Below are 27,961 nucleotides of genomic sequence, written 5' to 3'. Positions count from 1 at the left end.
AAGTGGCCTTCAGATTTAGCCATTTGACACGGATGATTATGCCCTGACAAATTTAATTATCTGTGCCACTAAAAATGCATCGTTTATGCGTGCAAAATACAGAGAATACACTTTCATTGCCCCCTCCTCCTGAGGGTCTGCTCCTTCGCAGAGAGGAACTTCGTGGCTATCCACTTGTCGCCATCAATGACGGGGCAGCCAAAGTGTCTAGTGCGTGTATCCCCCACCAACGAGTCCAGCAGATTGTAGAAGACTAAAGCAGTGCCTGCTTGGGGCTTCACGGCCACTTCCAGATTGGGGAACACTGTGTAGCCGCCCTGCGAGACGTTGCTCAGCTGAAGGGAAGAAGGAAAGAAGGGAATAACGAGTCAGCTTATCCTGTATGAAGACCTGCTTCTCAACTTACAAATATCTGGATGGTGAACAGGCGATTGTCGCCTTGCAATTCCTCTTCGATCTGCAAAACGCAATCACAAAATGAAAATCTATAAGGTTAAAAAAGAATAACGTAAGGATAACCTCATCGAAGTAGTCCTTGTGGAGGCCAAGGAAGCCCCCAATCCCGTAGTTGGTAATAAGCCAACTCTCGGATCCGTTTAAACTCAATCCAGTCATGTCCCAAAGTCGCTGGTGGAGGCTCTGCACCAGCGGAAGGGATTCGGGGAGAGCGCAGTGCTTAGCCGAAAGCCCGCTTCTCAGGGGATCATGTGTTAGATTCGTCCTTCCGTAGTCCTTAAGCAGCTCCATCTCCTTACCGGACACCACGTCGTGGTAGAGCACAATGTAGGGATCCAGCAGGACCTCTTCAACCTTAAGTCGGGCATAGAAGGATGGTCTCCAACTGAACCGACAGTGGAGCGTCGACTTCCATGGGTACTCGCCGCGACATCCTCGCTGCACATCGGTGACTGCTGGCAGAGAATCCTCTTCGTAGTCCAGGCGGGGCCTCACTAGCCAGCGATTTTCCAGCCTCGAACGCAGGCTCAGCAGACGCATGTCAAAAGGCAGCTTTTCCAAGGCACCGTTAATGACAGCCAAGGCATCATCGTTGCGACCTGCGAAAGGTAATCTCTTGAAACGTAGAAATGTAAGAGGAAAATGGTATCCCACTCTGTCGCATCAGAGATCCCGCCTGCAGCTGCCACAACTCAACGCGATGGAAGCCCTGGACGGCATATATATCCTCCTCACTGACATTGTACCGATCCGCGGCCAATCCCAGCCAAACACTCGCCTGCACAAAGCTCTTCAGGTGGAAGTAATGTTTGCCCAGGCTCCAGCAATCCATGGCAGTGAGTTGGACGCTGCAAAAGAGGAAAATCAGTTCGGAATCCTTTCGCGGCAGCAGTATCTCACTTATGCTGCTGTCCATCGAGCAGTCCGATGGCCATATCCCGCTCAGTCTGCCCATACATATCCCGGATCTGCTCCAATCCAAAAGCAGCATCGGCTATGTCCGCCCGGCTAGGGAGCAGCAGTTCCAGAGAGCGGAAGTGCTTAATCTCCTCTGCACCAACAGGTTCCTCTACAAAATCCAACCAATTGGGCCAGTCGTGGTGCAGGTGTCTCAGAAGGGAGTACGCGTGCAGAGGATTTCCCACAAAGCGCTCTTGCTTGTCCTCGGCCGCCTCCAGGACAGGGCGCATCTTGGAAAGTGCCCTGACAAGAATATTAATCAATTAATTGTCAATTTTATTCCATAAAAATATTTATTTACCGTCGAATCGTGATCAATTTTGCCTCCATTTTGTCCGCAAATGCACTCAAATTGCCGTAATAGTAGCGTTCCAACGGTATCAGCTCCCCCAGGGAATCCACAGCCAAACTATAGTCAGCTTCCTCATCGGCAGAACATGCGCAGATATAAAACAATAGCACCAGCAACATGTCCAAAGAGTTTAAAACACTTTATATCAATGATCTCGGTTTCACGATTTCACACTAAAACAAAATATTTTGCACGCTCCACATTTAAAATTTTCCCCGCTTACCAATTTGCCAGTCGAGTGCTTTAATCGAGTGCACAAAATGTGCTCATTTGCGCAGAACGACTGTCTGGCAACGCCCCGCGCAACACTCAACAGCTGGCAGATTAGAAACTCATTTCGGAGCAATTTATTTTCGAACGTGTCCTCCCCAAAGAGTAATTATCTCTCTAGTTGCTTCAGCTAAGTTCAGTGTGTGTGTATGTACTTCTCTATTTATTTCTCTGTGCTGCACCGTGTGTAGCAGCTGCGGCTGCCCACGCCGACGCCACTTCAGTTGCTGTTCTCACGCGCAGCGAAAGAGTCAAAATAACTGTAAAAATAACTCGAGAATTTCAATCAATAATTCAGATAAAACAACGAAAACAAGAGCAGAAGGAAAGGAAGATATAGATATAGATATCGAAGAAGTGCAGCCATATTCAGAGGAACTGCGTCATGCTGCTGCAGCGGAACAAGTAAAAGCGGCTTTTGGCTTTCCATTTACATATTTCTGTGTTCCATATATAATTTAATTAGTGTCTCTCCCACTGCGTGTTTCTGATGTTTGTGTGTGTGTGTGTCTACCCTCCTCCCTCCCGCTTTGTGTTTTAATTATTTGTGTTCTCCACTCCTCCCCCTCTCCATCCTGTGACTGTGTCTGTGTCTACCTTCCCAGTGCCCGTCAACATGCTGTTAGCCAGGTTGTGAGAATATATTCCATTTATATGTACAGACGTTTCTGTTGCTTGTTTGTTTAACCAATTTGAAATTGCGTGCTAACCAAAAAACCAGTTCCTGCTCCCAAACTGTGCCCTTCACCACCCTCCCCGTGATCTGGTGTTCTCTTTGCTTTGATTTTTTTATTTACCATTTAAAAACATTTATTTTGAATAATTTAAATAACTGCATCCATACACTGCCACATCAAACAGCTGTTCGCATCTTACTCTGGCAGTCTGGCAACGCTGGCCGCTCTCACCTCACTCTATTTTGCGCTCCATTTTGCCTTCTATTCCAATTCGCTTTTATTTATACAAAAGAGGAACCGAGAAAGAAGAGTGCGGTCTGTCTTTTTTTATTGATTTCATGTTAATTGAAAGCGTTAATCAGGTCGGAAGCCCTTACACTCGGTTCGGTCTTTCGGTTGCTGCCTGCCTGCTGATCCACTCACATTCCGCCTTGCTGCTGGCACGCTCGCCACACTCTTATCAGCGGTTTTCGCGCGTGTTTTCCGAGTCGAGTGTGGCTGAGTGAGATTTCTGTCGCCTGCCCCCGATCCTTTCCCAGGTAATGGGTGGTACAGCTGATGCCTGCCGCTGACTGCATTGGTATAATTTGCTATATAAATGTGTGTGTATAAGATAAGATAAAAGTGGGACAGACATCCAGCTAATTGATATTACACTCGCACTCTGCACTCACGTGCTGTTGTTGAGTAGAAGGTCGCGTCGCACACACTCGACTCACTTGCCACTCATTTCTCACACTGTGTGTGTGTGTGTTCGTGTCTTTGCATAGTGGCTGCTCTTTGTTTATTTGTTCGTAGTCACATCTAACGGCGCTTTTAATATGCAATAGACATCCACCTAGACATGATTCGACTTGATACGAGTGATGAGTGCTATCTCGCAATGCAATGAGTCGAGTCATTCCCCTCCCGACGAATCGCCTCCTGGCAGGGGGCCAAATGGTGCGCAACAGCACAGAGATAAGCGGATAAGCCCAGCAAATGGCATTCCCACTCATTCGCCGACCCACCTGACTTGTTGCTCAATTTTCGGAGACATTAACTGTTTATTTAGAAAAAACGAAGCGGAAAGCGTACAAAAGGAACAATTACAGTTATCCACTTACTCTCTCTCTCTCTCTCTCACTCACTCACTCTCTTTCTATCGCCTGTCGGCTGCATCGAAACTGTTCGATTTGAGCTTCAGGCTACCCCTCGTCAGCTGATTGAGGTCAATGATGGAGAGGTAGGGCTTGGGGGGTACGTTCACGGGCAGCGGCACCTCGATGGTCACCCTCGCCGATCTCTTGCCCTGGCCAACGGCTCCTCCATGATCACTTCCTGTTTTGAGTGCACCCAAGGAAAAAGAGGAATACTGATCGTGGGCCGCAGGGCAAGTGGCAGTAGCCGCCCTCCGGTAGTTGCGGCAGCCGCTGAAGCTGCTGCTTCCGGGTGCCAGTGGTCGGACGGGGGAGAAGCCTCCTTCATCGGAGGATCCTCCTCCACCTCCTCCGGAATCGTAGCAGATGCTCAGATTGTTGTACGATATGGGGGCGTGACAGCGCGGGGTCTTGGGTCGGGGCTTGACCTCGTAGCGCGTCTTGGAACGTGAGCGGGAGTGCTGGTTGCGCAGGCGGCCCCTTCGTTTGCCCCGCACCTCCGGCACGAGGGGCACGGGCAGGATGTTGATAAAGCGGTAGTACTGGAGCAGGGTGCGGGCAAGATTCCTACCCACGCGGTAGTCTACGAAGAGGCAAGGGAAGAATTTAGCTAGAGAACATCTGGCGGAGTGACTGTACTCACATCCATCCTCGTTGTAGAGGGCCACCGTCTTGCCGTCGCGCAGAAAATGACCCGCCATGGACACCTCCAGGGTGTAGGCGTTTACCGTGTCGCTGAGGCGCTCGCAGCTGAATCTCCTGAGGCTGCCCGCCTTTCGGTCGTCGGCATTGAACATCGTGTGCTCGGCCACATAGTCGGGGGCATTGCTGGCGAAGAGTCGCGGGAAGACCAGGTGTCGCTCGTAGCGGTAGACATCCTCGTACGTGTTCCCGTACACGAAGCAGCCGTGCATGCTGCTGTTGGCATGCAGATCGATCACGAAATCAATCTGATATGTCTGCAAAGGGAGGAGCAGGTGAGTCCATCTCCATCTGAGATCCAATTCCACTTCCACTGCAAACCCGCACTCACATCCGAATTATCCAGCTCCTTCAGCATCCCCCTGATGGCGTGCAGCTCCGGCTGCGTGAACTCCGAGGCCAGATGCCAGTTGCGGTTCATGTCCTGGCCCATCAGATTGCAGCGGTTGTTGCCCAGGAACACGCCATCCGGATTGGCCATCGGCACGATCTTGAACACAAAGTTCTCGCGCAGGACCGCCGCTATCGGATGGTTGCCCACGAGGAACTCGATGAGGCCCTGGCAGACGTGGGAGGCGGGGGCCTCGCTGGAGTGCGTTCGACAGACGATCACGATGACACGAATGAAGCTGCGATCCAAGCGATTAGTGGAGCGCTGCTTATGCGTCACCTGATCGATGGTCAGCAGATCCACATTTCTGTTTTGCTGCGGGAAAAAGACGGTTAGAGACGGGAATCTGGAAACAGGAAACAAGAGAGGACTCCACTGCACTCACCAGCGACTTGATGAGGACGCATCGCGTGAAGCGCTTGTCTGTGCCCTGCCGTGCATCGATCACATTCAAATAGGACTGGAGGCGGGAGTAGCTGTAGGGCCAGGCCAGAGCGAACTGGTAGACGTCCTCCTCCTTCTCGAAGATGAAGGCAAAGCTGAGGACGTAGTGGCCCTGGTGCATGGCCGACCGGTAGAAGAACACCTGCCGCTTGGACATCCGCTGCCACTTGGGCCGACTGGAGCTCTTGACGAGTGGCGTGAGGCCGGAGGCGAACAGATTGCGGCTCTTGCTGAGGTTCACGATGTTGAAGAGCACCCGCTGGTCCTGCTTGACGTTGTCCACCGTGAAGTTGAACCAGAAGCGGAAGCGCGGATTGCACGTGTCCGGCCGCAGGAACAGATCGTACTCGAACTCCCCCACCAGCTCGGCCTTGCCCAGATTCCCCGTCTCGAAGGCCGCATCGAAGCACAGGTGGCCCCGCTTCGCCTTGCCGCTCTGCCCCGGCGGACGGATAATCACGCGGGACACATTGCCCAGGCCGCCCTCTCCATCGCTGTCCTCGCTGTCTGTAAATGGAAATTGGGGGAAGGTCAATCAGTGGAAGTGGACTTATAATGTCTTATATGCTCTTATACCCTCCGAGCCACGCTCGTACATGCTCGTGTGCTCAAGCGGATCACAGGCAATGCCCAGCATTATGTCGTTCACTGTTCCGCGTCTTCTGTTTTGTGCGTCTGCCTCTGGGAACGTTCTACTTTCCTCTAAGTCGAAGGGCCTCTGAAGTGTCGGACCTAATCCTCTGGCAGGCAGCCCCAACCTGTCATAACTTTCTTCGCCTGCGGATGGGCCGACTGCACCACCTCCTTTCTAATCCCTCCCAGATGCTATCTTTAAACTTGTGCCTCCCGGCCACAGCCCCTGCTCCTGCTGCTGCCCCGTTATGTGGCACATATGCGTGCCGCCAGTTTCCAGGGCACTCGCTGCCGCAACTGCAACGCCTCAAGAAAAGTCTAAGCGAGACGTCAAATGTGTCTAAAATTGAATAGTCGCCTCGTGGTTGCGTCGCCCCCTAAAAAGGAGCCTTGAAGTTTCTAAAAATGGCTTCATCGATACCCTAAGGAGCGAAATATGGCATCTATATTCCTATTCCCGCATTCCCTTAGACTATTAGGATTCCTAGAAGCCATACGACTATTCATTTTCCTCTACACGACGCTTATAGGAGAAAAAGTAAACGAAAATCGGAATAAAGCTATACGATAAGAATTAGTTCCCTGGATACTCGTTGTGGAAGTCCTTATCGCAGGCGCAGACATGTGATTGCTTTATCAATACTTCCATCCTAATGGAGGAATATTTAAAACGCCTCAAAGGTGTTCAGCACTTCCCCCAAAATTAGACCCGACTAAAAGACCCAAAGCACCTTCAACGTTGCCTTTGATTCGAGCTCAAAAAGCTCGATGCGCCTTCCCTGAAGGGTATTCACATCTCGCTCTGCCCACAAATATGCCTCGCATCAGACTCGCTTATCGCTGCCACATTTATGGCCATTTCACTCACCTGAATCGCCCATTCCTGCGCCTCTCTCTCCTCAACCCATGCACTTGCTGCGGTCCTGCTGTTGCTGCTGCTTCTGCTCCTGCTGCTGTCTCCAGTTCGCCCTTCCACCTCGAGTGACCTGCGAGTGAGTTTAGAAATAGAAATTCAATTAGCCACCGACACGCCCCACTGTACCACTGGCCTGTACCTGAAGATGGGGTTCCTTGGCTTTCCTTTGGCTTTCACTTTTCTTCGATGCCACTCGAATGTCGCGGCAAGTCGCGTGCGCGTAGATTTCTATCTGAGATGGTGCTAATCCCCGTGTAGCAGACGCTCCTCCGCTCCCTCCTCTCGCTCGACTGCCGACTGCCTGACGGTTCTGACTGAGTGGTGGTTCCGCTGTGGGTCTGACGGCGGCACACGTTGACGTTGCCACGCCACTCATGTGTACGGGGTGCCCCTTGTTTGATCGATACCGGATTACCCGAATACCGGAAGAGGGAATGCGCACTGGCGTTCGGCTGCGGTTTCTGTTTCGGTTGCGCTAGCCAGGGAGTCGCCACCGAACTGGGCAACAAAGTATCAGTAGCAGCAGCACTAATTGCGATTGCGTTCTATCCGTGGTTCGGTTCTGTGTTCTCTGTTCTCTGTTCTGTTGAGGAATTGGTTCACTGGGGCTAATCGATATACGTGCGGCAGGGCTCCCCAAGTGTGCGCGAGGGTAACGTGGGAACGGTAACGACTGCGGCAACGCGGTGGCGTATGCGTTATATTAATGGTTATGGGATTACGGAATACGGGAGTGAATGAACCCAAACCCAATCCCCAGTAGCATGTCCAAACGCAGGTAGCTATCCCCCCGCACCGCACCGCACCCATTCCCCATTCCCCGCTTTCTGTTTTTATGTTTTCTGTTACTGTTTCTGTTGCGTTTCCATTTCGTTTTCCCCCCTTACCCTGTTCTATGTGTCCCCTAATTATCGTGTGCTCTGATTACGTTACAGACTAGGCAGTGTGCGCCCACCGAAGCGTTGCAGGAGCGACATGGACAACACCTCCACGTCGGACATTGTCATCATCAATGGCAACTCGCACCCGGATCTCGCCAACATGGTCGCCGATCGCATGGGTCTGAAGAACGGCGGCTGTTCCGTCTTCCACAAGTCCAATCGAGAGACGATTGTCGAGATCAGTGACTCGGTGCGGGGCAAGGACATCTACATCATCCAGACGGGCACCAAGTAGACACAGTATCTGTAGAATAGCGAGTCGCCCATCTAACAATCTTCTCCTCTTTCCCCCAGGGACGCGAACAACAACATTATGGAGCTGCTAATCATGGCCTACGCGTGCAAGACCTCGTCGGCCCGCTCCATTGTGGGCGTGATCCCGTACTTGCCGTACTCGAAGCAGTGCAAGATGCGCAAGCGTGGCTGCATCGTCTCGAAGCTGCTGGCCAAGATGATGTGCACCTCGGGCCTCACGCACATCATCACGATGGACCTGCACCAGAAGGAGATCCAGGGCTTCTTCGATATACCCGTGGACAACCTGCGGGCCTCGCCCTTCCTTCTGCAGTACATCCAGGAGAGCGTGAGTGCCAGCCATAGAATAGTCCGGAAAATGCACAGAGAACTAAACTAAATGCATCCCTTGGCAGATACCCGAATATCGCAATTCCGTGATTGTGGCCCGCAATCCAGGCGTGGCCAAGAAGGCCAACTCCTATGCGGAGCGACTGCGTTTGGGCCTGGCCGTCATCCATGGCGAGCAAAAGGAGGCAGAAAGCGACGAGGTCGATGGCCGCTACTCGCCTCCGCCGACCAGGTAAGTCCCCAGTCCGCAGATCTCCATTGTAGGCCTCGCTGCTATCCCGGCCCTAGAAATTGTCTGTTCTTCCATGAGTTGTGTTCTGGTTGTGTTCTGTTGATCTTTTCCCCTAAACTTTGTTTTAAAACCGAAGCTGGAAGCACTTTGAATCACTCGATTAGCACTCTGCACTAGAATCTGTATTGTTTTATTTGGAAAAGCACTAGAATGTTCGTCATTTATCACCCGCAAAGCTATCAAATCATTATACGGCTCGTGTTTATCTCAAAAATATCATAAATGGGAAGTGTGTGCGTTTCGGAATTGTCAACAAAGACAAATGAAAGGAAAACTCCACTATTGCAGTGAGAATTCGCATATCTGATGAGCAATCGAATGCTTTATTCAACATCCAATCCATTGTCTGTAGATGAAGCTCATGCTTTATCTGCAAATATTGGTACCTTTCAAGTGTCTCACTCTTCTGAAACGCACCCTTCCATGGACATATGCCATTCGCTAGACCATTTAGATCTGTTCTGTCTGTCGTTGGCTTCTGTCCTGTAGACCGTACTTCACAGCCGTAGACAGACAGGAGGCACTTTATCCGTAGACTCCTCCGATTTGTAGCCGCTTGCTCTGCTTTCGCTTCTGTTTCCACCCACTGCCAGAAGCTCGATACGCGAGGCAGCTGGCAGCAGATGAATCCGAAATTCAAAATCCAACATTCGAAAAGACGAAAAACAAACGAAATTTCTCTTTATTTGTGTTCAAGCAGTGCGTATAGCAATTTATTAGGAAATTCAGTTGAAATGTGCTTTCCAGCGGCGCCTAGGTTCGTATTATTTTATTTATTTGATTATTCATTCGAATTAATTTATGATTTCTAATCGATTGCCACTCAACCCCCCACCCTTTCTCCCCACTCCCCAACCCCCGCCCACACGGTTCTGTTTCTTTTTTGGTTACCAACACACGACACCACACACTGCACCACAATCGACCCTCGGACCCTCGACCAACCACTCTAATCCGTAAAGAAACTCTACTCCACAACACGCACCCATTAGCAGCAGCAGCCGACAGCGCACCACCTCGGTGTCGGTGGGCGTGCCGGAGCATCCGGTGAAGGTCAAGCCGCCGCTCACGATCGTGGGCGATGTAAATGGACGCATAGCCATCATGGTTGTGAGTATAATTCCTCACAGAGAATGCCTATAGCACTCGCCATTAACCACGCCCCTAATCTCTGTCGGTCTCCTCCCAGGATGATCTGATTGATGATGTCCAGTCATTTGTGGCCGCCGCCGAGATGCTGAAGGAGAACGGAGCCTGCAAGATCTACGTGCTGGCCACGCACGGTCTGCTCAGCTCAGATGCGCCCCGTCTGCTAGATGAGTCCTGCATTGATGAGGTATGTATGAGCCCCGTTTGTCCATTCTGCTCTAAGGATAACTCTTCGTTCAATCTGTTTGCCGTAGATCGTTGTCACCAATACCATTCCACACGAGATACAGAAACTGCAGTGCCACAAGATCAAGACGATCGACATCTCCATACTGATCGCCGAGGCCATACGCCGCATCCACAACAAGGAGTCCATGTCGTATCTCTTCCGCAACGTTACCCTGGAGGACTAAGGATCCACTGCGAACACTACACACTCATCCCATGTATCCCATATACTCACCCACACTTTTTAGTTCATTCTGTTGAGGTCCCAAAAAAGTTTCATCCCCGGATCCTTCGGGGTGCTATGTTCTTTATATTGCTTGTTTTTTCGCTTTAGAAACCATTACAAGGCGCCCAGCGCTCGCTCGTTTGCTCAAATAAACAAATAATCCAGTCCAATAACACTTGTACACCGGCTATCAAGGCATACTTTCAGGCATTGCCTTACGCCCAACAACACCCACTCCACTACACTACACTACAAAGCAAGACTTTCACTCCACTCGTTTCGTGCTTCTCCAGGGCACCCTCACCAGCTCTCTCTTGTAGTCTTAAGCTCTAGCCCACAGTAGTTTGTCGAAATAAAATCTGATTGTACTCAAATCCGACCCGGACTCTCAGTGCAGATTAGCCGCCTCGTCCCACTGCAGCGATCCATAAAGGTGTATCTTTATGGCTAGAATTTATGGATTTCAATTGGCATCCACTTAATTGAACGGCCATTCCGTTCCATAAATGATCATAATTTTGAGTCGTGTGTTGGCGCACACAAAAAACCCTAGGTATATGACAGATGTCGTCTGTGTACGGAAATGTAGACATCCGATAAGATTACAACGGAGAGTGAAGAGTGTCCGACTGCATCTCCGGGCTGTTCCGCGTGACTAACGCTTGTGCAACAGCTACAGTCTGGTCTCCGTCTCTGGGACATAAATCAGAGACCACCTGCCTCCTCAGGGCACATAAATCATGGATCAGAAGAGCCACACAGATTAGTCTGGTATGCGATAAATTTGCATTGCTAAATGCCACAGCTCCAGAGGAATGCAGCTCCGATGACGATCGGTACTTGGGGTCTTTTATCTATATTTGATCTCAGACAATGCCGCATATTTGCCGGGTGCTGGCCTCTAGCTCTACCTCTGCCGCTGCCGCTACCGCTGCCTAGGGGCCAAGAGCGATAAACCTTGCGCTGTTTGCACGCCCAAATCCAAACAGAAACGGAACAGCACACAGCAGAGATACCTTTTCGCGGCTCGGCTCCATCAATGTGACATCTGCTGCTCCATTATCTAGCGACTTGCGGGGAAAAGCAAACAAAAACATTGTAAAAACGCGCTAGATAATCCCCAGGAAATCTGCCACTAATCTTAGAAGACACTGCTATGCTAATTGTTGGATTCAAATGGGAATCGAAACAATGCACATGCTCGGGTAACCCCTGGAATAGTCCCAGGCCCCCTCCCCACCCACAGGCCGAGTCGCGTGTGCCTGGCGTGGCATGGCATGGCGTGCATTGAACTGACTTCCGTCTGGAGGCACGGGTCTCTCGGGGCATGGGAACGGGTCCAGATCATCGCAGTAGTAGCGGCTCCCTTGCCATTAACGGGCCATCAATTGTAATGGGTCCGTGTTCTATCATTCCCACCCCGCGACACCAGCATTTTCAGAACCAATTACAATTTCAATTGTCTCGCCCGCTGAAATGTTTGGCATTTGGCATGCCTGATAACCGGGAACTCTCTGTTGTTTCCGTCGTGTGATTTTGTTTGATTTTTGTTTATCACTCGAGAAAATTGATTTGTTAATTTGGGCAGCTCGTTGGCGACCCATTAGCACGCCACTTGATTGGATTGGATTTAGCACCTGACTGCGAAATTAGCCGCCACATTTTAATGGACCATCATCGGCATATGCCAGTAGTTCCCATAGCATTGCCCTTTGGGGGCGGGAGAACGATTTCTGGCCTCTACGCTTCGATGATTTGCATTTTGTCTGGCAGTACGAATGAATCTATTCGAGATGACGACAGCAAAACAAAACTAGTCACACGACCAGATCGCTCAAAATTAGCATTCCGATGACTCGGACTCGGACTCGGAATATGCTTTACATTTAAATCATCATCGCCAGCAGCAGCAGGGGTACCCAAGCCTGGAGGGGGACTATTACTTTAATAGAAGGTGCTTTACCCTCTCGAGCGTTAGATGTCTTCTGTAAAACCCCATACTTCCCTATCTTCTCTTCGCTGAAATTCCAATGCAAAAACCTTCCTTTCACCTCTTGAGTACCCCTCTGATGATGGTGTGCGTAAAAATATACAAACGACAGATGCTGAAGTGCTTTTTCTTCTTTTTTTTCAGCTGGTTATATCTACATTTCGTTTTGTTTTCTTCTGGCCCGGTCATGTGACCAAAATTAATTCAGTTTCGCTGCCATTTCTGCGGTTATTGCCGCCATAAAAGCAACAAGCGTCTCCGCCGACCCGGGTCGCTTTGGATCGCTTTGGATCGGATACGATCACGTGAGAGAGAATCGCTTTGGCCAGGTCCAAGCGGGTGCTCGCTTACTTGTTTTTCTCGTCTGGCTGGAGGGGAGGTTCTTGGATGATCTGCGGGTCTGTTTTGCTGGACATGCCCCTGGCATTTGGCTTTGCCTGCCATTGAGCCTGGGTCCCTGACATCCATTACAGGGGGACTTCCTCGACTCTGACCTCAGACGTCGCCGAGTGTCGTCTCGCAGATAAATATCGACATGATATTCGAGCATGAACACCCGATTTGGATACCCGACCGACGGGTTTGAGTCACGTGAAGCCTTACTTCGGCGTTCGGGTACTTTACACGCCTCAATGCAGGCCGCTGCACACGAGTGCCAAGACTGCCAACATTGCCAAGAGGGGGTGGAGGTGATAAGCTTGCGTAATGCTTAAGCCTCATACAATTGACCGAATGCTCAATTAACAGTTTGTTTGTTTGTTTGCCATTCATTGTTCGGGGTTCGCCGCTGTTTGCCTTTCGAGATCTGCCTATAGACTCAGATGCAGTTGCAGTTATAATCACATTCCCTGGAACGTGCTTTCCATAAGCAAGTACATATCTGGAGCAAGCAGTGCATACAGATCGACAAGCCTTTCCGCCGTAGGGGGAGGCCATTCCACTCCCATCCCCACTTCCCACTCCCCACTCCACGTGATTGCGCTTATCAAACAGGCAAACACCTTGGGATTCCATGGTGCCCTCCCCCGACTATAACTGCCGAAATCTGGACCCGCTCAAGGGCCTAGAGAGATCACAAATCTCTCCAAAAGTAGGCCGCCTACGCACACTCAAGATTTATGCTGGCCAAGACGACTAAGCCTTCCAGACAGCCTCCCAGCATCTGTTGGCCACGGTTAAATGCCGTCTAACCAAAAAACGAGATAGAAGGGTGAAGAGAAACAGCAGAGACAAACAGAGAATCAGTCAAAACAATTATCCGCACGCCTGCGAAATTAAAAGCGAATTAAATGTACTCAAAAATTATAATTGTCTGACTCTCGGGTTAGTTATGCACATTTAATTGTTCTATAATGTTCCCCGTTTCTCTACGGGGGGGTTTTCGCTGTCCCACTGCGTATGAGTAACGCGAATCGCCCCTCCGAGTGTTACATATCTGATTAAGCCACAAAATCCACACTGAACGGGCGACTGAACTTATAAATATTCGCGGGGAATGGCGTGAAAGTATCGCAGAGAACAGATCGATCAGAGATCAATGCGAATGGATCCCAGTGCGGGGGGTACTCTCACCCACATTCCATAGAAGACCGCCAGAGAAGGGCAGGCAATCGTCGGCTTACGCTTACTCTGAGAAAAAGGTGTCTCTTTTCCATTAGTTTGATCGCTTTCAGCTCTGCGCAATAGATCAGCCGCTGGACGCGTGTTCCCCATTTGGTGGGAGACTTTGTTCCGTATCGAAGATGATTTAATATGCGATTAATAACAAAGAGGGGCACCATTTGGAGACAAGGTCTCCGGGGCAGAGTCTGAGTGGAAAAAACCCCCCAGGAAGGGATTCCAGTTTTTGTTACTTTATGTTCTGAATTCTGCAGAAAATTCTTGGTATGCAAATGCGCAAAAGAACCGCAAAAAAAGACACGACCAGAACTGCAGTCCGGCAATTCCCATTAAAGTCGTAGCAAGATCTATGGATCGCTCTACCGAACCGCGAATCTTATTTAATTGGCAATTGAGTTATTCCACTTACAGCCGATAGATGGATGGACAGTTTGACGGACTAATAATATGTACTGTGGCAGCTCGACCGGTTTGAGGCGATGCCGAAATGGTGGGAGAACTAGTACGGAGTGGCACGGTGTGGAGGAACCCTCCGTCAGCTAAATTCCGGCTTTTATCTCAGCCGTACTCGTACGATTGATTTATGAAGCGCGCACACTTCAAACTGATTTATATGCTCTTACGGCTGATTGATTTCCCGTGCCGACAAGCAGCGACGAAAGCGATAGACGGTAGCCGATAGCCGATAGCCCACAGGCAGTAAAGATAGCCTCCGCCTGTGGCGCTATGGCCCCGTTCATGGGGTACTTTCAAGAGGATACACAATTCGGTGAACAGAGATGCTTTGAACAAACCATATTGCATCAGATTCACTCCGTAATCATCCAAGTTCGCGCCCTTCTATGGCAGACTCCCACCTTCCCTTAGAACAAGTGATGCAATCGAATGCAATTGCATCAAGGCAAACAATTCGGATCGTATTTGCATTTGCATTAGCATTAAAGCAATGATGTGGAAATCGGCTTGGATGGGGAAGCCTGGGAATCTGCTGGGTCTTGTGCCTCCAATCTCCATCGTGGGGCGTGAAAATCCTATCGATTAGCATGGAATGGAATGCGACGGCTGCTCAGGTTCCCATGTTCGGGGCCAGCACGTGCAGAAAATCGCAGCAAAAGTTGTTGATTTTCCAAGCAGGCAGCAAGGGAAACATGCGAAGGTGGCTAAGGGATACCCTGTATAAATGGGCAAACCAGCAACATCTCTTAGAAAAATACCAGATCTTAAACCGCACAGGGAATGCCCTGTATATCAGTGTCAGAGACTTCCTTGCAGCACTCCTTCGTTTGTCTACTCGTGTATACCGTGTGCACTATGAGGTTAATAGAGGATTAACATAGGTGACACACACCAAACTAGTGGGGTTCCACGGTGCTCAGAAGAACTTTCTGGTGGGTTCAGCTCGGCTTGGAAGTTGAATATCGGAACACGATTCCATTACAGTTGGAGTTTCCCTCTGCGAAATCTGCGCCTTTTTCCCACAAAAGTCTCGACTTACAGCCGTGTCCGGGCAGCCCCTGATTCCATCCACATATGGGGGTTATTGTGGTCTGCGTCATTTACATTTCTTCGGGCAATTACACGATGAAAAGCCCCCCCTCCCACGCTCGGCCGACAGGCGGCCGCTCGTCGAGAGCCGGTTTGGGGCGTGTGGTTAACGCTGGGGGGTTCGCTGGAGGATGGTGACAGAGGGAGGGGGGTGCAGCGGCGATAACGAAAGCCGGCGGATAGTCTCGAAAGCGTTGCCGCTGCCAGCGACTCTTTATAATCAGTTCCCAGCAGTCGGCGGACTGTTAGTCTGCTGCCGTTTCTGCCGCTGCCGCTGGCTCTTGCCCGATCTCTGCGACAGTTTTCGATTCATTCCCCCAGTGGACGGGCACGCGAATAGTTCGCTTCGCTCCGGTACATTTCGGTTCTCCTCCAGCCTCCCAGCCTCAAAGCTCCAGAGATCGAAGATCAATCAGTGTTACAGTGAAGTGTTCCCGTGAGAGTGCCATGTGGCCATAGAGGCTACAAGAAGACAGAGAAAAGGAACAGACAAGAAGACACAACAAAATACTACGCACAACATCCATCCAGAATGACGCGCAGCGAGGACAACGGCCACACCAATGGGGCCTTCAACGAGGACTCTGAGGTGTCCCTGGACATCCCCACGAACACCCTCTATCACACGTCGCGCGACTGCATCGTCCAGGAGGAGCAGTCCGGGGAGTCGGAGAGCTGCCTGGAGGCCTCGAGGGGCTGCTGCCGGAGCCTGTGGCAGAACATCTTCCGCAAGAAGACGCTGTACAAGCGCTTCCCCATCCTGACGTGGCTGCCGCAGTACAAGAAGGACTACATCTTCGGCGACCTTGTGGCGGGCATCTCGGTGGCGCTGACGGTGATTCCCCAGGCCCTGGCCTACGCGGGCATAGCGGGGCTGGACCTGCAATACGGTCTGTACGCTTGCTTTCTGGGGTGCTTCATCTACATCTTCATCGGATCGAGCAAGGACGTGCCCATCGGTCCCACGGCCATCTCGGCGCTGCTTTCCTTCCAGATCGCGGGCGGGAGCTGGCAGATCGCCACGCTGCTCACCTTCCTCACGGGCATCATCGAGATCCTGATGGGCGCGTTCCGGCTGGGCTTCCTCATCGACTTCGTTTCGGGACCAGTGGGGGCGGGCTTCACCAGCGCCGTCTCCCTGATCATCTTCAGCTCCCAGATGAAGGACTTTCTCGGGATCCAGACCAGCGGCAACACCTTCCTGCAGGTGTGGATCAGCATCGTGAACGACATCCACAACATCAGCTGGCCGGACTTTATCCTCGGCCTCATTTGCATCACACTGCTGCTCAGCCTGCGCGCCCTCGCCAGCTGCAGCGTCGGCCCCAAGGAGGGCAAGTCCTCCGGCCAGTCGCTCCTCACGGGGATCTTCTGGACGGTGGGCACGGCCCGGAACGCTCTCCTCGTCTGCGGCACTGCAGGTCTGGGGTACTGGCTCTCGGTTAGCGGCCAGGAGGATCTCGTCCGCACGGTGGGATTTGTGCCCAAGGGCATGCCCTCCTTCCAGCCGCCGCCGTTCCACATCGACGCTGTTGTGAACGAGACCACCGGCGAGGTGCTGGTGGATGGCCAGAGCTTCTGGGATATGGTCAGCACTCTGGGCTCGGGCCTCATTGTCGTCCCGCTGATTGCCCTGCTCGAGACGATGGCAGTGGTCCAGGCCTTTGGTGAGTTTGCTAGTGATTCCTTCGATGTACTCTGCTGACTGCCTATGTTTCTCTCAGCCGATGGCAAGCCCACAGATGCCACGCAGGAGCTGATTGCCTCCGGGGTCTGCAACGTGGCCAACTCCTTCGTCCAGGGTCTGCGCAGCAACGGAGGCATTGCGAGGGGCGCCATTCTCAATGCCAGCGGAGTGCGCACCCAGCTCTCGAACCTGTACACCAGCGTGATCGTGATCATCGCCCTGCTCTACCTCACCCCCTGCTTCTACTACATCCCCAAGGCGGCCCTCGCCTCCATCATCATAGCAGCCGTCGTCTTCATGGTGCAGTATCGAGTGATCAAGCCCATGTGGCACAGCAAAAGTGAGTTGATCTTGCATATTTTGGAAACCTTAAAATGTTTATTCATGTTATTCCCCCCCTTCCTCCAATTAGAAACCGATCTCATTCCCGGCCTGGGCGCCTTCTTTGCCTGTTTGGTCCTGCCTCTGCAGCTGGGCATCCTCGTGGGCATCGGCATCAATGTGGTGTTCATCCTCTACCAGGCGGCCCGTCCCAAGCTGCGGATCGAGACGTTGGCGGTGAGTCCTCCCCAGAGTGCCGCGCCCATACAAAAGATCTCTAAAAATCCTTCTCCCTCCGCAGACATCGAGTGGCCTGAAGTACCTGATGCTCACGCCCGACCGCTGCCTGATCTTCCCCTCGATGGAGTTCGTTCGCAAGGTGATCAACAAGCAGGGGGTCAAGTCCACCTTGCCCGTTGTGATCGACTGCACCCACATTTACGGAGCGGACTTCACCGCCGCCAAGGTCATTTCCACGATGGTCATGGACTTTGCCCAGCGCCAGCAGCCGCTGTTCTTCTACAACCTCCAGCCGCGCGTGGCGCAGGTCTTCGAGGGCCTCAACAAGGACCTGGTCGTGATCTACGACCTCACCACGCTGCACTCCAAGCTGGCGGAGAAGGGCTCGGCCTGAGCCGTTTGAAATGCGATCTGCTGACCGCCACAACCTCGTCGCACTTAGTCTCTGCTTAGTCGCAGTCTCAGTCTTAGGTTAGTCTTGTGAGCCCCGCCGAGGCCACCGACTGGTCGCCCACGCACATGGCCAAAGTCGCGTCGACAGTAAGATTTCACATGGCTCGCAGCTTAATTAGCATTTAAGTTGGGCCAATCCTCCATTGTCGCCTAGTTTAGGTATACTCGTACGCATATTTATATTTATTTTACATTTGTTCGTTTCGCACCTTGGCCTCTGCCGAAATATTTGCGAATTTTGTTGAGCGAAATCCAAGTCCCACCCCCACGATATTACTGCTGTGCATAGTATTATATTGAAAACCAATAGCCAACGATGAGTATTATGATAAGTACTTAAATAAAGACAGAAAATGAACCGTAAAAGCCTGAACCTGTAAATTTTTAATTGATCTCTGGGATTAAGTGATTAACATTACTTGGGGGCCACGATCAGAATGGGAATCCACATCCAGGATCGTCCATCCTTTCACCGAATAATTATATACATACATACATAAGTAGGTAACAGGTAGGTAGGTAATCTCTCTAGAAACTTTGGGTACTTTCGACCATGTCACAAGCACTTTTCCATTCTTTGATCAGTTGAGAATCGAAAGCTTTAAATTGTTTCATTGGTACATCACTCGATTCTTGGATAGCCGTAATTATGTGTGGGTATTTCTGAACATTCATTGCCTGATTTTATGGTGTGACTATTTCGGGCATATGATTGACCACTCTATACCCTATTGAATATCTTATCGACTTCTGGCTAGATTTAAGGCTTCCTCGAGGGTGAGGTGCTGTGATTTGATTCAGGCAGTAAATTTCTACTCACAAATGGATCAATTTTTAACAAATGGTCCCAGCATTGCCTTGCTGCAGATTAGATTGCCTTTGCTAAATTAGTTACCATTGTCAGATGAGACACACCGACTAATTGTCTAGATTTATATTCTAGCAATTAATAACGAATTTGCTAATATTTGTACCCGTTGCTCTTAATTTAAGGTATAATGAAATCCTGCACGGTAAAAACTTATATTTAAGCCTTCTTGGTTACCCGCATCTTATAAATCTTATAAACCCATGTACAGTGCCGTTCCCGCAAAAAAATGGTCGTGTACCGCTCAGAATTGACAGTCCTACGTAGCTCTAGCGGAACAATGGCCACATGACCCATTCTCCCGAAGAAACGGGCGACCATTTTCTTCAAAGTGCCTCGTGCTCGAAAAACTTTTGTGGGATTTTGCTTATCTTGGAACTCCCACTCGATTGCTGTTTAGTTTCTGGCTCATAAGCATATACCTATCACGATTATATAAACGTCTTTTGAAGCACCACGGTCGAACTTTTTAAGCATTTAAATCTGTAATCGACGCGAGTCTTTTTTGAGCGATTGATAAATGGGGGGTATCTAATGGGGTATTGAAGTGCAACAAAAGTGCAAGGATGCCTCTATCTCACGATATGTAAAGAAATGTCACGATTAAATTCTACAAACCAGCAGTAGTATAGTCCTAACATATCACATAGGCACAAGTGCCGAATCATAGATATTGACCATATCTATCAGAGTGCCGAATCATCAGATGGATGGATCAGATGGGATTATTATTAAACCCTGCAGTGGATACGCAACGCCTGCCCCGCGCTAACTCATTCCCTCTCTGTCACACACTCTTCATTGCAGCGTGCTACCTGAATATTTTAACATTTCCTTTTGTAACATAACATGTTAACGAACAGCACCATCTTTTGGCATGTACATGAACTGTATCTACACGTATTCTACATCATGCTGGGGTCCAAATTTACTGCATACTTTTTAGCATAAACTGAATTCTAGTAAGAAGAAGAAAATCGAATTGATTGAGAGGGTGGCTAGGGAGTAAAAGAGATAGAGAAGGAGAAAAGAGGAAGGAGGAAGGAAACAAAAACCGAAACGGAAAAAGACTAAAAGACCGGCGAATAGAGAGGCATGAGGCAGAAGGCCACGACCTTACAGGGCTTTAAATGATCTGCTCCATCATCGGGTCAAACGACGAGACGACAGCCAAATTCCACCCGACCGAGTGCAATATTTTCGCCTATTCGAGCTCCAAGGGCACTATACAACGAATCGCAGCTTCTTCGGCGGGATAATCAGCTCCATCACTGATTTGAACCTGAGCAATTCAGATCGCTATATGATCTCAAGGGATTTTCTGAGCATAAAGGTTTGGTGCGGGACTTTCACATGGAAACCAAGCCCTTTGAGACATATCCGATGAGGGTGTGGATTCAATATCCGCTTTGATCCGGAACTACTTGTAACTGCAATGTAGCGAGTCACACAAGACAAAAATGTAATGATATTAATACCGTACAATCCCTGCCATGATTCATAGACACCTTACACCTCATGTTCGGATATACCGAAACGGCGGCGATCCAAACAATGTGTACGAAATGGAAAAATCATCATTACTTAAAAAGCCTTTAAGACTCCTCCCACATGTTGGCGGAAAAAACCAGTTAGGGGTACTTTTTGGAGAACCCGATCCCCACAAAACCGTATGCAAATATAAAAATTAATATTCATACACACATGTACATATGTACATTCATGCATGAATACATGACTATGAATTCGTGCACATGCCATTGATCAAGAGAAGATTTGCCCAAAATCAAATTCAAGGGCAGCCACATTATGATCCAAATGCTAAAAGTGCAAAGAAAGACAACGTCTACAGAGTAGACTATATTGTAGAATAGAATGGTAAAGACGTAACTATATCCATCAGGTTCTTCGGACTTTCGCGTTTTGTACAAGTTTCGGATCCTCCAAATAAAACAAACAAAGCCACGAGATATGCGATGTGATGGCTCTGACGTTCTTTCGGCATTTGACCGACCGGTTTTAGTGACAACAACTAAGTAGAAAATATGACTTATACGATCCTCAACACATAGCCGCGGCCTAGCTGGCGACAGAGCTTGAAACATCGTATGCAGATCTTAACTTTTATATAGTTAGGGGCTCAAGTCTGATGGTTTAGTATCGCTTGGTATTTTCAGCGCGCACCAACATGGCTTCAGCGAAACTGGTAAGTAACTACATACCACCTGCTCAGGGCAAGGGTCTCCAACCGACGCCCATATCGGGACAGAGATAGAGACTGAGACCGAGACCGAGACCTTAGGAATGCCAATGATCAGTAATTACAATGGCGTGTGAAGAATGTGTGCAAAACTAAACAGAAGCAATCAGTGAATGAAAATCTTGTTGTGCAGCTGTGCTAATAGCGATTACCGTCGGATCAGAATTAACTGCGAGTGTCTCTCTGATTTTCCAGCTACTTTTCACGGCATTGGTGGCCATCATGGCGGCCAGGTGCTCTGGAGGTCTCCTTGACTATATTTATCCGACGATTGTGACGGAGTTCTACAATCAAGCACCCACCAAAGAGGGCTACCGTTTCAAGTAAGTCACAGAAGACCCCACTTGGAGGCAAGCCAAACATTACGAGTACATTCGATTTGCAGCTTGGAGGAGCCCAACGGCAGCAAGCGGGAGGAGATCGGTGTCATTATGAATCCCGGCACGGACAAGGAAGAACTGGTCGTGATGGGTTCTTACTCCGTTTACGATGAGAAGACTGACACCGACACTGTCACCATGTACACGGCCGATAAGGACGGCTACAAGGCGCGCTATCAGCTGAAGAACCGCAAATTGAGCCCTGGCGCTCTGAAGTCCGCCGCTGGATAAGAACTCGGTGTTTTACAATAATTTGTAAATAAAAATATAAAACATTTAAAAACTAGTGATCGATCACCTTGAGAACAGGTTATAAATATGACACCTATGTATGGCATCTCGGACATACTCTGCCCCCCCCCCCCCCCCCCCCCCCCCCAATCTGAATCTGTTTCTGGCCAAGATCAAGTTTAGATGTTTCATTATCATCAAGCTCCCCTCTGGATAGACGAGTTTTCTGTTGCGTAATAATCTTGACCTTTCAAATAGTCTTAATGTTGTTGTGAAGACAAATTAGTGCGTTCTAATGGTCCGTACCGAAACTCGTTCCCCATTCTGTGGCCATTGTACACATTTCTGATGGACAGCTTGGTGTTTCTTTCCAATCAGTGCTCGATTGCTGGTACGTCGTTTTACGTGATTTTGAAACTGCCATTAAAATCAAAGGCTTAACTTTAAGCCGATCGTTAGACAAGTATAAGTTCACGGCCCTCTATCACGGGCCATCATTGCAATAACTTTGTCCGCGGAAACGGAATGAATTAAGAATTTAACGATTTGCCATCATCTTAGGGGTACTCAAAAGTTGTCAAAATGGGATTTGTTGGATGATAAATTGTATTTTTTTCGTTTTCGGGGATTTTTTCTCACGCCTACACGTGGAACCTTGGCCCATTGTTGCGGCTGTCGTACAGCTCGAACAAAGATGTCCAATTCGTTTTGTTTGCCCATGCATTATACACCTAATTTATGATTTACCTAATTAGTCGACTCAAGCATGAGCACACGTACTAAGTGCTTGAAATGGTTACACAGCACTCAGCATTTGTGCTAAGACAAAAGAGCTTTCTGGTGGGAAACCCAATAGGCTTTTGAGTATTCGGGAATGTACCTCTCGAGGGTGCGAATGGAAGACACGTTTGCATGGACTCTAGTGTGTGTTTGGGACAGGAGAAGAAGCAGAAAAATCCGATCTAGCGGCATTTTCCGATAGGTATGTACAGCTTTTCATTGTTTACCAAATGCGAACTGGTGCCTGGCTCGCTTTTCCGACGCTTGCCTGTTGCCGTTTCCGCCGTCGTTGCCCAGGTAACTGACCAACCGACCCAAACAGAGAGGGCTTATATGTACATATACTCGTACCTAGTATGTGGGAGCAACCACCACCAGGGCCGGGTATGTTTGGGTTACAATGGAGCGTTTAGTTCCCGGGTAACGTCCGACGGTGCAAGTAGCGCGACTGCAAACGAGCGTCCCAGAGTGGAAAGATTTCCTTCGAAATTGTGATTCCACTAAGAACTCAAGAGGGAAATGAAAACAGTCGCGAATGACCGCATAACTGGACAGTAATTCTTGTGAAAATGAAAGTTAAACGCCCGACTGCGATGCTTCTTATTTCGGTTTTGGCCATTCTACAGAGCCACAGCTGCAGCGGTCGAACGCCAACGTCGGAGCAGCTCGGACAGCAGCCGCTTATACAATTGAGTCACGGTAAGTTGAGCATCCAGGGAAATTCTAGTGGTTCTGTATTCCAGTACAATAGGTACTCGTATCACTCGGGTACTTGTGGGCCCCAGAGTAGAACTGTTCCCCGTTGGGTTGGCGGGTCGGTGGTGTTGACGGGGAGCAATCGGCTTGACCTTTGGCGCTATGCGTCAGTGCCCAGTGAATTATGTAAAAATGGTTTTCTAAAACGTCATAATTCGTAGAGCCTATGGGCATAAGCCAACCAACCAAAACACCAAAAATATGGGACAAGCAATATGGACTAATGGCAGGCAGAGAATCGTCGGGTCAGGATTGACCCAGGCGACCCAGGTGCTTTGACCTGCGAAATCAGCACAGGTGTACAATATTGTACAATGTGTACATTAAAGTTAATTGCACAGCCAACCCGACACGCAAGAACCTGGTTAAGTTCCTGCTCGAGAGCAGATTTTGGTTTATGGGAACCGATTTGCTTCCGCTAATCGATATACTTATAGTTGTCTACGGAGAGAAGGGGGAACGAAAGAGAGAGAGAGAGAGCCCGTTCTCGTCATTCAGGCCATCGAAGTCGTTGGCCAATTCAAAGGTATAGGCACAGTAGTTGAACCTCAAGCACAATTTGTCAATAGCAACAGCTTTTACTGAATCGTTACGTTAGATAAATTGATCAAACAAACTCCAAAGGGGATAAACAAACTGGGAAACAGAAAAATCGAACAAAAGAAGCAGGTATTCCAATGATTTATCCCTCTTACTCTTACGTTATGTCTTTATATTAGATGAATCAGACGATGATTATCTGGAAACCAAAGACGAGATCCATTTGGAAGACTTCTTTTGGACCGGCTCAGGCGATGGCCCGCCCGACTATCTGAAGAAGGTCCACACGGGCATCAGCAAGGGCAAGGATGTGATTGTCAAGACAGAGACTGTGGTGGCCACTGTCTATGTGGATGGCAATAATGTGAGTCCCCCAACTGATCCACTTCCGTTCAACTCTATATATGGGCTTTTTCCCTTAGGAAATCGATATTCCCATTTGCCTGGACTGCAGGCCTGACGATGGGGGCGGCACTTGGGAGATGGGCGCTCCTGGCATGCCCCCTTTGAACTACTCGGCAACAGATCGTCGCTACTGGTTACTGACAGTCACGTCGGGCTTCTACACGTCCAAAGATAACCCCATTCTGGAGGAGAAGCTGGCGCGTCTATATCGTCTCGCATTCACCAGGTAAGAACGATCAGAACCGAAACAGCCATAGAGCAGAGTGCATAGGTAATTATTTTGAACCTCTAAGGCAACAAACACGACATCTGGGAATAAACGGGGCCCAGCAAATAGAAGGCGTGCTAGTACCAGCTCCCCGAGAGCGTCGCAAGTCATCTCCCCTGGCAACATCGACAACAAAACCCCAACCCACGACCTTTTCGCCCGCCGACGATGTGGAAATATTGGATATGGGAGTTGACGATGAGCCCTACATTAAGACTGTAAGGGCGCTGGGCGAAAGGAGTGAATGGTCAAGTGATTCGGAAGAGGAGTCGGTCGAGATGGCCTCGGCCACGCCCACAGCGACTACCGAGTCCATAGATTACAGCGCCTACGTTACCCTGATTCCCTGGGAGCTCATACAGCAGAACGGCAAGTCGGAGAAGTTTCAGGAAACGGACATGGAACAACAGCAGAACCCGAACCCACAACAACCCGTACCCCTCTATGGGGACAGGGGCAGGGACGGGCGTGTCAGGGTGGTCATACACAACCTCACGCAAATTAGCGAGGCGGATGTGCAGAACTGGAGCACCAACGCCAATGCGGATGCCATGGAAAACATAAACTTTGTCAACCTCAAGTTGTAATGATTAATGAAACATATAGTTTACTCGTAGCTATAAATAATATGTATATTCTACAGCAGTGATCGTCCCATTGCTAATCAGACAGAGCTCATCTATACGGTTTTGGTGAACGGGCGGCCTGTGCTGGCGACCACAGCCGCCAAGGACATGGAACTGGTTAGCGAGGCCGAGGCGGTCAGCACTTTCGGGCAGGCCGTATACATGAAATCAGAGCGTAAGCCCTTATTACTTTGAATGGCTCATTATGTTATTATTATCTTGTGTGTGTGTGTTGTGTAGCCTACATCAGGGAGCCCACGGCCACAGCTCTGGCCCCTGTTCCGCGCAGTGGCCAGGCGGGCTTCTTCAATTCGGTCAAGAACAATGTGGCCTTGGTTGTGATCAGTTCCCTGGCCATCCTGCTGCTGATGCTCCTGCTGTTGGCTGTCCTGCTGCTGGGGCGAACACGTGCCCGACAGAGAGAACTGAGTGCAGTCAACAGGTAGGTTCTGCCTCTTTCCTGCTTTCAAAGGACTCTATATTAAGACGCTTTTTTACAGAAACTTTTCTCGCAACGAATTGCTTTCGGAAGGCCAATCCATGCGGCCTTCTACAACCGAGGCCATTGATGGCGACCGAGACGTCGGAGTGCAGAACTTTTCCTACGAGAGAGAGCCACGCATTAGCTTCCCAGCACCACCGGCGGACAGGACTCAGTCGCGTTCCCGACAGGACTCCATCTCTTCGACGGACAACACCTCCGACTCGTCGGTGTACTGCCCCATCAACCCCCCGAGTGCCGATGTGCAACGCATCCTGGATGAGAAGGCGGCTCGGCTCTTCGACGGCCACAAGAGGCGGCACCAGTATGACCGCGCCGAGGGGCACGAAGATGCTGTCTACACATCCGTGGTCTCGGAGAAGAAGAGCGACAAGTCCAGGCACAAATCGAGGCGGCGATACCTGAATGAGAACCGCGTTGGCTCCCTGGAAACCAGTCCTGTCCAGGGCTCCCTGGCCGGGCACTCTTCGGCGGAAGAGGGCAGCCGCGGCTCCCCGGATGCTCTCCGGCGCAGCTACGAGAATTTCCAGCGGAACGAGGCGTACAATCTGCACAACAACTATCACCGCAACAAACTGCTCAAACAGCAATCGGGGGGAGCCAACAAATTAGCTGGAGGCGGTGCTTCCCCTGAAGCCATTAACAACGAGATTATTCGCACCCTGCAGCCCTCCGACAAGTCCTCCGACACTGCCAGCGTGGGATCGTTCCTCTCGATGGCTTCCGTGCGCGCCTTCCCGAAGAGCACTTTGCCGGAACCCCTCAACCGCGTCCTGGATCCCGTTTTCGTCACTTACTACGACAATGTGAATGCAGTTTCCTCGAAGACGGGGGCCCCGCACAGCTCCACGAGGTCCCTGAAGTCACACAAGTCTGTGGGCAGTAAGGACAGCACCATAGCCGCCATAGCCAGCTTTCCCAGCCCCAAGGCCCCGCCGCACTCTGTTCGCAATGTGCGCTCGGCTGCGGCTGCGCACAGCGATAATCCAGATCCAGGTGTGGTCGGTCCCGTGGTGTGGGAGCGACACAAGAAACGCTTGGCTGCCGCCGAAAGTCAGGGTGAGGCGGGAGGAGACAAACACGGTCGTACTCGTAATAGCAATGATAAAGGCGATAAAGACGATAAAGACGATAACGATAACGATGATGATGAAAGTGACGTTCGATTTGGGGCGAAGTCACAACAGTCCCGCTACTAACGATGCCTGCTCGTACCGTAGTTGTTGCTTTAATTTATTTAGTTAGTTGTAGACACGATTACTTGATGAACAACGTAGATACCTCTTAGCAAGAGCCTTCCCCCCTTTCCAACTCGAGCCACACACACATTCCAACTGAACTTAAATTCTCCAATCAATCTTCCCCAGAGGCTCTGGCCTATGCAGACTATAACGCAAGTCCTTTTCACAATCCCTCGGCTATACGCAACCATTACGAGGGCCTACTCGAGGGCGCCCTGCAAATGTATGCCAGCCAGGACGACATTCCCATGCCCTTGCCCACACACAATTTCACAAACAGTAGACGCGCCACCAGTCGCGAGCATCGAGGGTCATCCGCCGGATTGCCGAGGTACGTACTTGCCTTCCTATGCCGAACGATTGTCTAACCAGTAACCGTATCGTTGGCTCTTCAAGCTTTTATCCAACAGCCAGCACCAGAGCTGCTGTCGATCGTCCAGCAACGGCCCAGCCGGAGAAGACCGCAAAGCTGGCATCCACGCAACCGCCCTCTCCCACCCACAGTGCGTGGGGCGGGGGCAGCATCTACAGCTCCCACTCCACGCTGAACCGTCCCTTGAGTGCAGGTCACTATCACAGGGCAGAGGACCCGGTGGAGCTGCCCAAGGAGGCAGCCACCACCAGGGCAGCCTCTGCAGCGCCTCTAATCGAGGCCATACAAAGCGAATTGCGAAGGTTTAAGCAGGAGTACGACTAGAAGGCGAACCATCCATACCATACAATACATATCTTCAATGCATCACAAAGTATCTATAACATAATGAACATTTTGAAACTAACTTGGAATAAACTTTTCTCAAAACTCAAACTCGTTTGTATTCCCAATAATCCCGGGGATTATCTGTTAGAACATGTTTATTTAAAATTTAACTTTTGAAGAAGTAAGC

The 27,961-nt window shown here is 50.1% G+C and overlaps 6 protein-coding genes across 19 annotated transcripts; 4 read left to right on the top strand and 2 right to left on the bottom strand.

Moving 5' to 3' along the window:
• Positions 1-22: 22 nt before the first annotated feature.
• LOC6896705 (prolyl 4-hydroxylase subunit alpha-1-like) lies at positions 23-1,952 on the bottom strand. Its single transcript, XM_002136883.3, has 6 exons — positions 1,718-1,952; positions 1,357-1,659; positions 1,111-1,304; positions 520-1,055; positions 407-457; positions 23-335 (listed from the first exon to the last, which is right to left on the bottom strand). Exons 1-6 carry the CDS (start codon positions 1,885-1,887, stop codon positions 114-116), a joined length of 1,476 nt encoding a protein of 491 aa, XP_002136919.2. The 5' UTR covers positions 1,888-1,952; the 3' UTR covers positions 23-113.
• Positions 1,953-2,049: 97 nt separating this feature from the next.
• On the top strand, positions 2,050-10,534 carry LOC6896706 (phosphoribosyl pyrophosphate synthase-associated protein 2). 9 transcript variants are annotated; one of them, XM_002136884.3, is made up of 9 exons: positions 2,050-2,185; positions 2,337-2,443; positions 7,876-8,112; positions 8,176-8,464; positions 8,532-8,698; positions 9,459-9,515; positions 9,721-9,868; positions 9,948-10,094; positions 10,162-10,534. In XM_002136884.3, exons 2-9 carry the CDS (start codon positions 2,424-2,426, stop codon positions 10,318-10,320), a joined length of 1,224 nt encoding a protein of 407 aa, XP_002136920.1. In that variant the 5' UTR covers positions 2,050-2,185; positions 2,337-2,423; the 3' UTR covers positions 10,321-10,534. The 9 variants fall into 9 exon arrangements, with proteins under 9 accessions (XP_002136920.1, XP_033237316.1, XP_033236082.1 ...); XM_033380191.1 differs by having other exon boundaries at positions 2,126-2,143; XM_033381425.1 differs by lacking the exon at positions 2,337-2,443 and having other exon boundaries at positions 2,121-2,143.
• Positions 3,742-7,575, bottom strand: LOC4800287 (cytosolic carboxypeptidase 6). Of its 4 annotated transcripts, XM_015183124.2 has the most exons (6): positions 7,080-7,575; positions 6,893-7,010; positions 5,333-5,898; positions 4,888-5,262; positions 4,498-4,813; positions 3,742-4,437 (listed from the first exon to the last, which is right to left on the bottom strand). In XM_015183124.2, the coding sequence occupies exons 2-6, from the start codon at positions 6,903-6,905 to the stop codon at positions 3,857-3,859; spliced, it is 1,851 nt and encodes a 616-aa protein (XP_015038610.1). In that variant the 5' UTR covers positions 6,906-7,010; positions 7,080-7,575; the 3' UTR covers positions 3,742-3,856. The 4 variants fall into 4 exon arrangements, with proteins under 4 accessions (XP_015038610.1, XP_015038611.1, XP_033232381.1 ...); XM_015183125.2 differs by having other exon boundaries at positions 6,893-7,575; XM_033376490.1 differs by lacking the exons at positions 6,893-7,010; positions 7,080-7,575 and adding an exon at positions 5,968-6,121 and having other exon boundaries at positions 4,498-4,841; positions 4,874-5,262.
• A 5,171-nt stretch (positions 10,535-15,705) lies between the features above and the next one.
• On the top strand, positions 15,706-18,583 carry LOC4800264 (sodium-independent sulfate anion transporter). Its single transcript, XM_001357572.4, has 4 exons — positions 15,706-17,183; positions 17,241-17,543; positions 17,616-17,761; positions 17,826-18,583. The coding sequence occupies exons 1-4, from the start codon at positions 16,049-16,051 to the stop codon at positions 18,156-18,158; spliced, it is 1,917 nt and encodes a 638-aa protein (XP_001357609.2). The 5' UTR covers positions 15,706-16,048; the 3' UTR covers positions 18,159-18,583.
• A 2,600-nt stretch (positions 18,584-21,183) lies between these two features.
• Positions 21,184-22,011, top strand: LOC4800284 (endocuticle structural glycoprotein SgAbd-9). Its single transcript, XM_001357573.4, has 3 exons — positions 21,184-21,291; positions 21,541-21,668; positions 21,731-22,011. The coding sequence occupies exons 1-3, from the start codon at positions 21,274-21,276 to the stop codon at positions 21,954-21,956; spliced, it is 372 nt and encodes a 123-aa protein (XP_001357610.3). The 5' UTR covers positions 21,184-21,273; the 3' UTR covers positions 21,957-22,011.
• A 1,120-nt stretch (positions 22,012-23,131) lies between these two features.
• Positions 23,132-27,882, top strand: LOC4800285 (uncharacterized). Of its 3 annotated transcripts, none has more exons than XM_015183127.2 (9): positions 23,132-23,435; positions 24,212-24,396; positions 24,455-24,663; positions 24,731-25,288; positions 25,352-25,506; positions 25,572-25,773; positions 25,832-26,892; positions 27,201-27,405; positions 27,471-27,882. In XM_015183127.2, exons 1-9 carry the CDS (start codon positions 23,306-23,308, stop codon positions 27,769-27,771), a joined length of 3,006 nt encoding a protein of 1,001 aa, XP_015038613.2. In that variant the 5' UTR covers positions 23,132-23,305; the 3' UTR covers positions 27,772-27,882. The 3 variants fall into 3 exon arrangements, with proteins under 3 accessions (XP_015038613.2, XP_001357611.3, XP_033241879.1); XM_001357574.4 differs by having other exon boundaries at positions 25,349-25,506; XM_033385988.1 differs by lacking the exon at positions 23,132-23,435 and adding an exon at positions 24,061-24,161 and having other exon boundaries at positions 25,349-25,506.
• Positions 27,883-27,961: the final 79 nt, after the last annotated feature.

The sequence above is a fragment of the Drosophila pseudoobscura genome, chromosome 2 (assembly GCF_009870125.1).
Source record: "Drosophila pseudoobscura strain MV-25-SWS-2005 chromosome 2, UCI_Dpse_MV25, whole genome shotgun sequence".
Classification (NCBI taxonomy): Eukaryota; Metazoa; Arthropoda; class Insecta; order Diptera; family Drosophilidae; genus Drosophila; species Drosophila pseudoobscura.
Note: the sequence above shows the minus strand (reverse complement) of the source record. Positions and strands in the feature narration are given on the sequence as shown.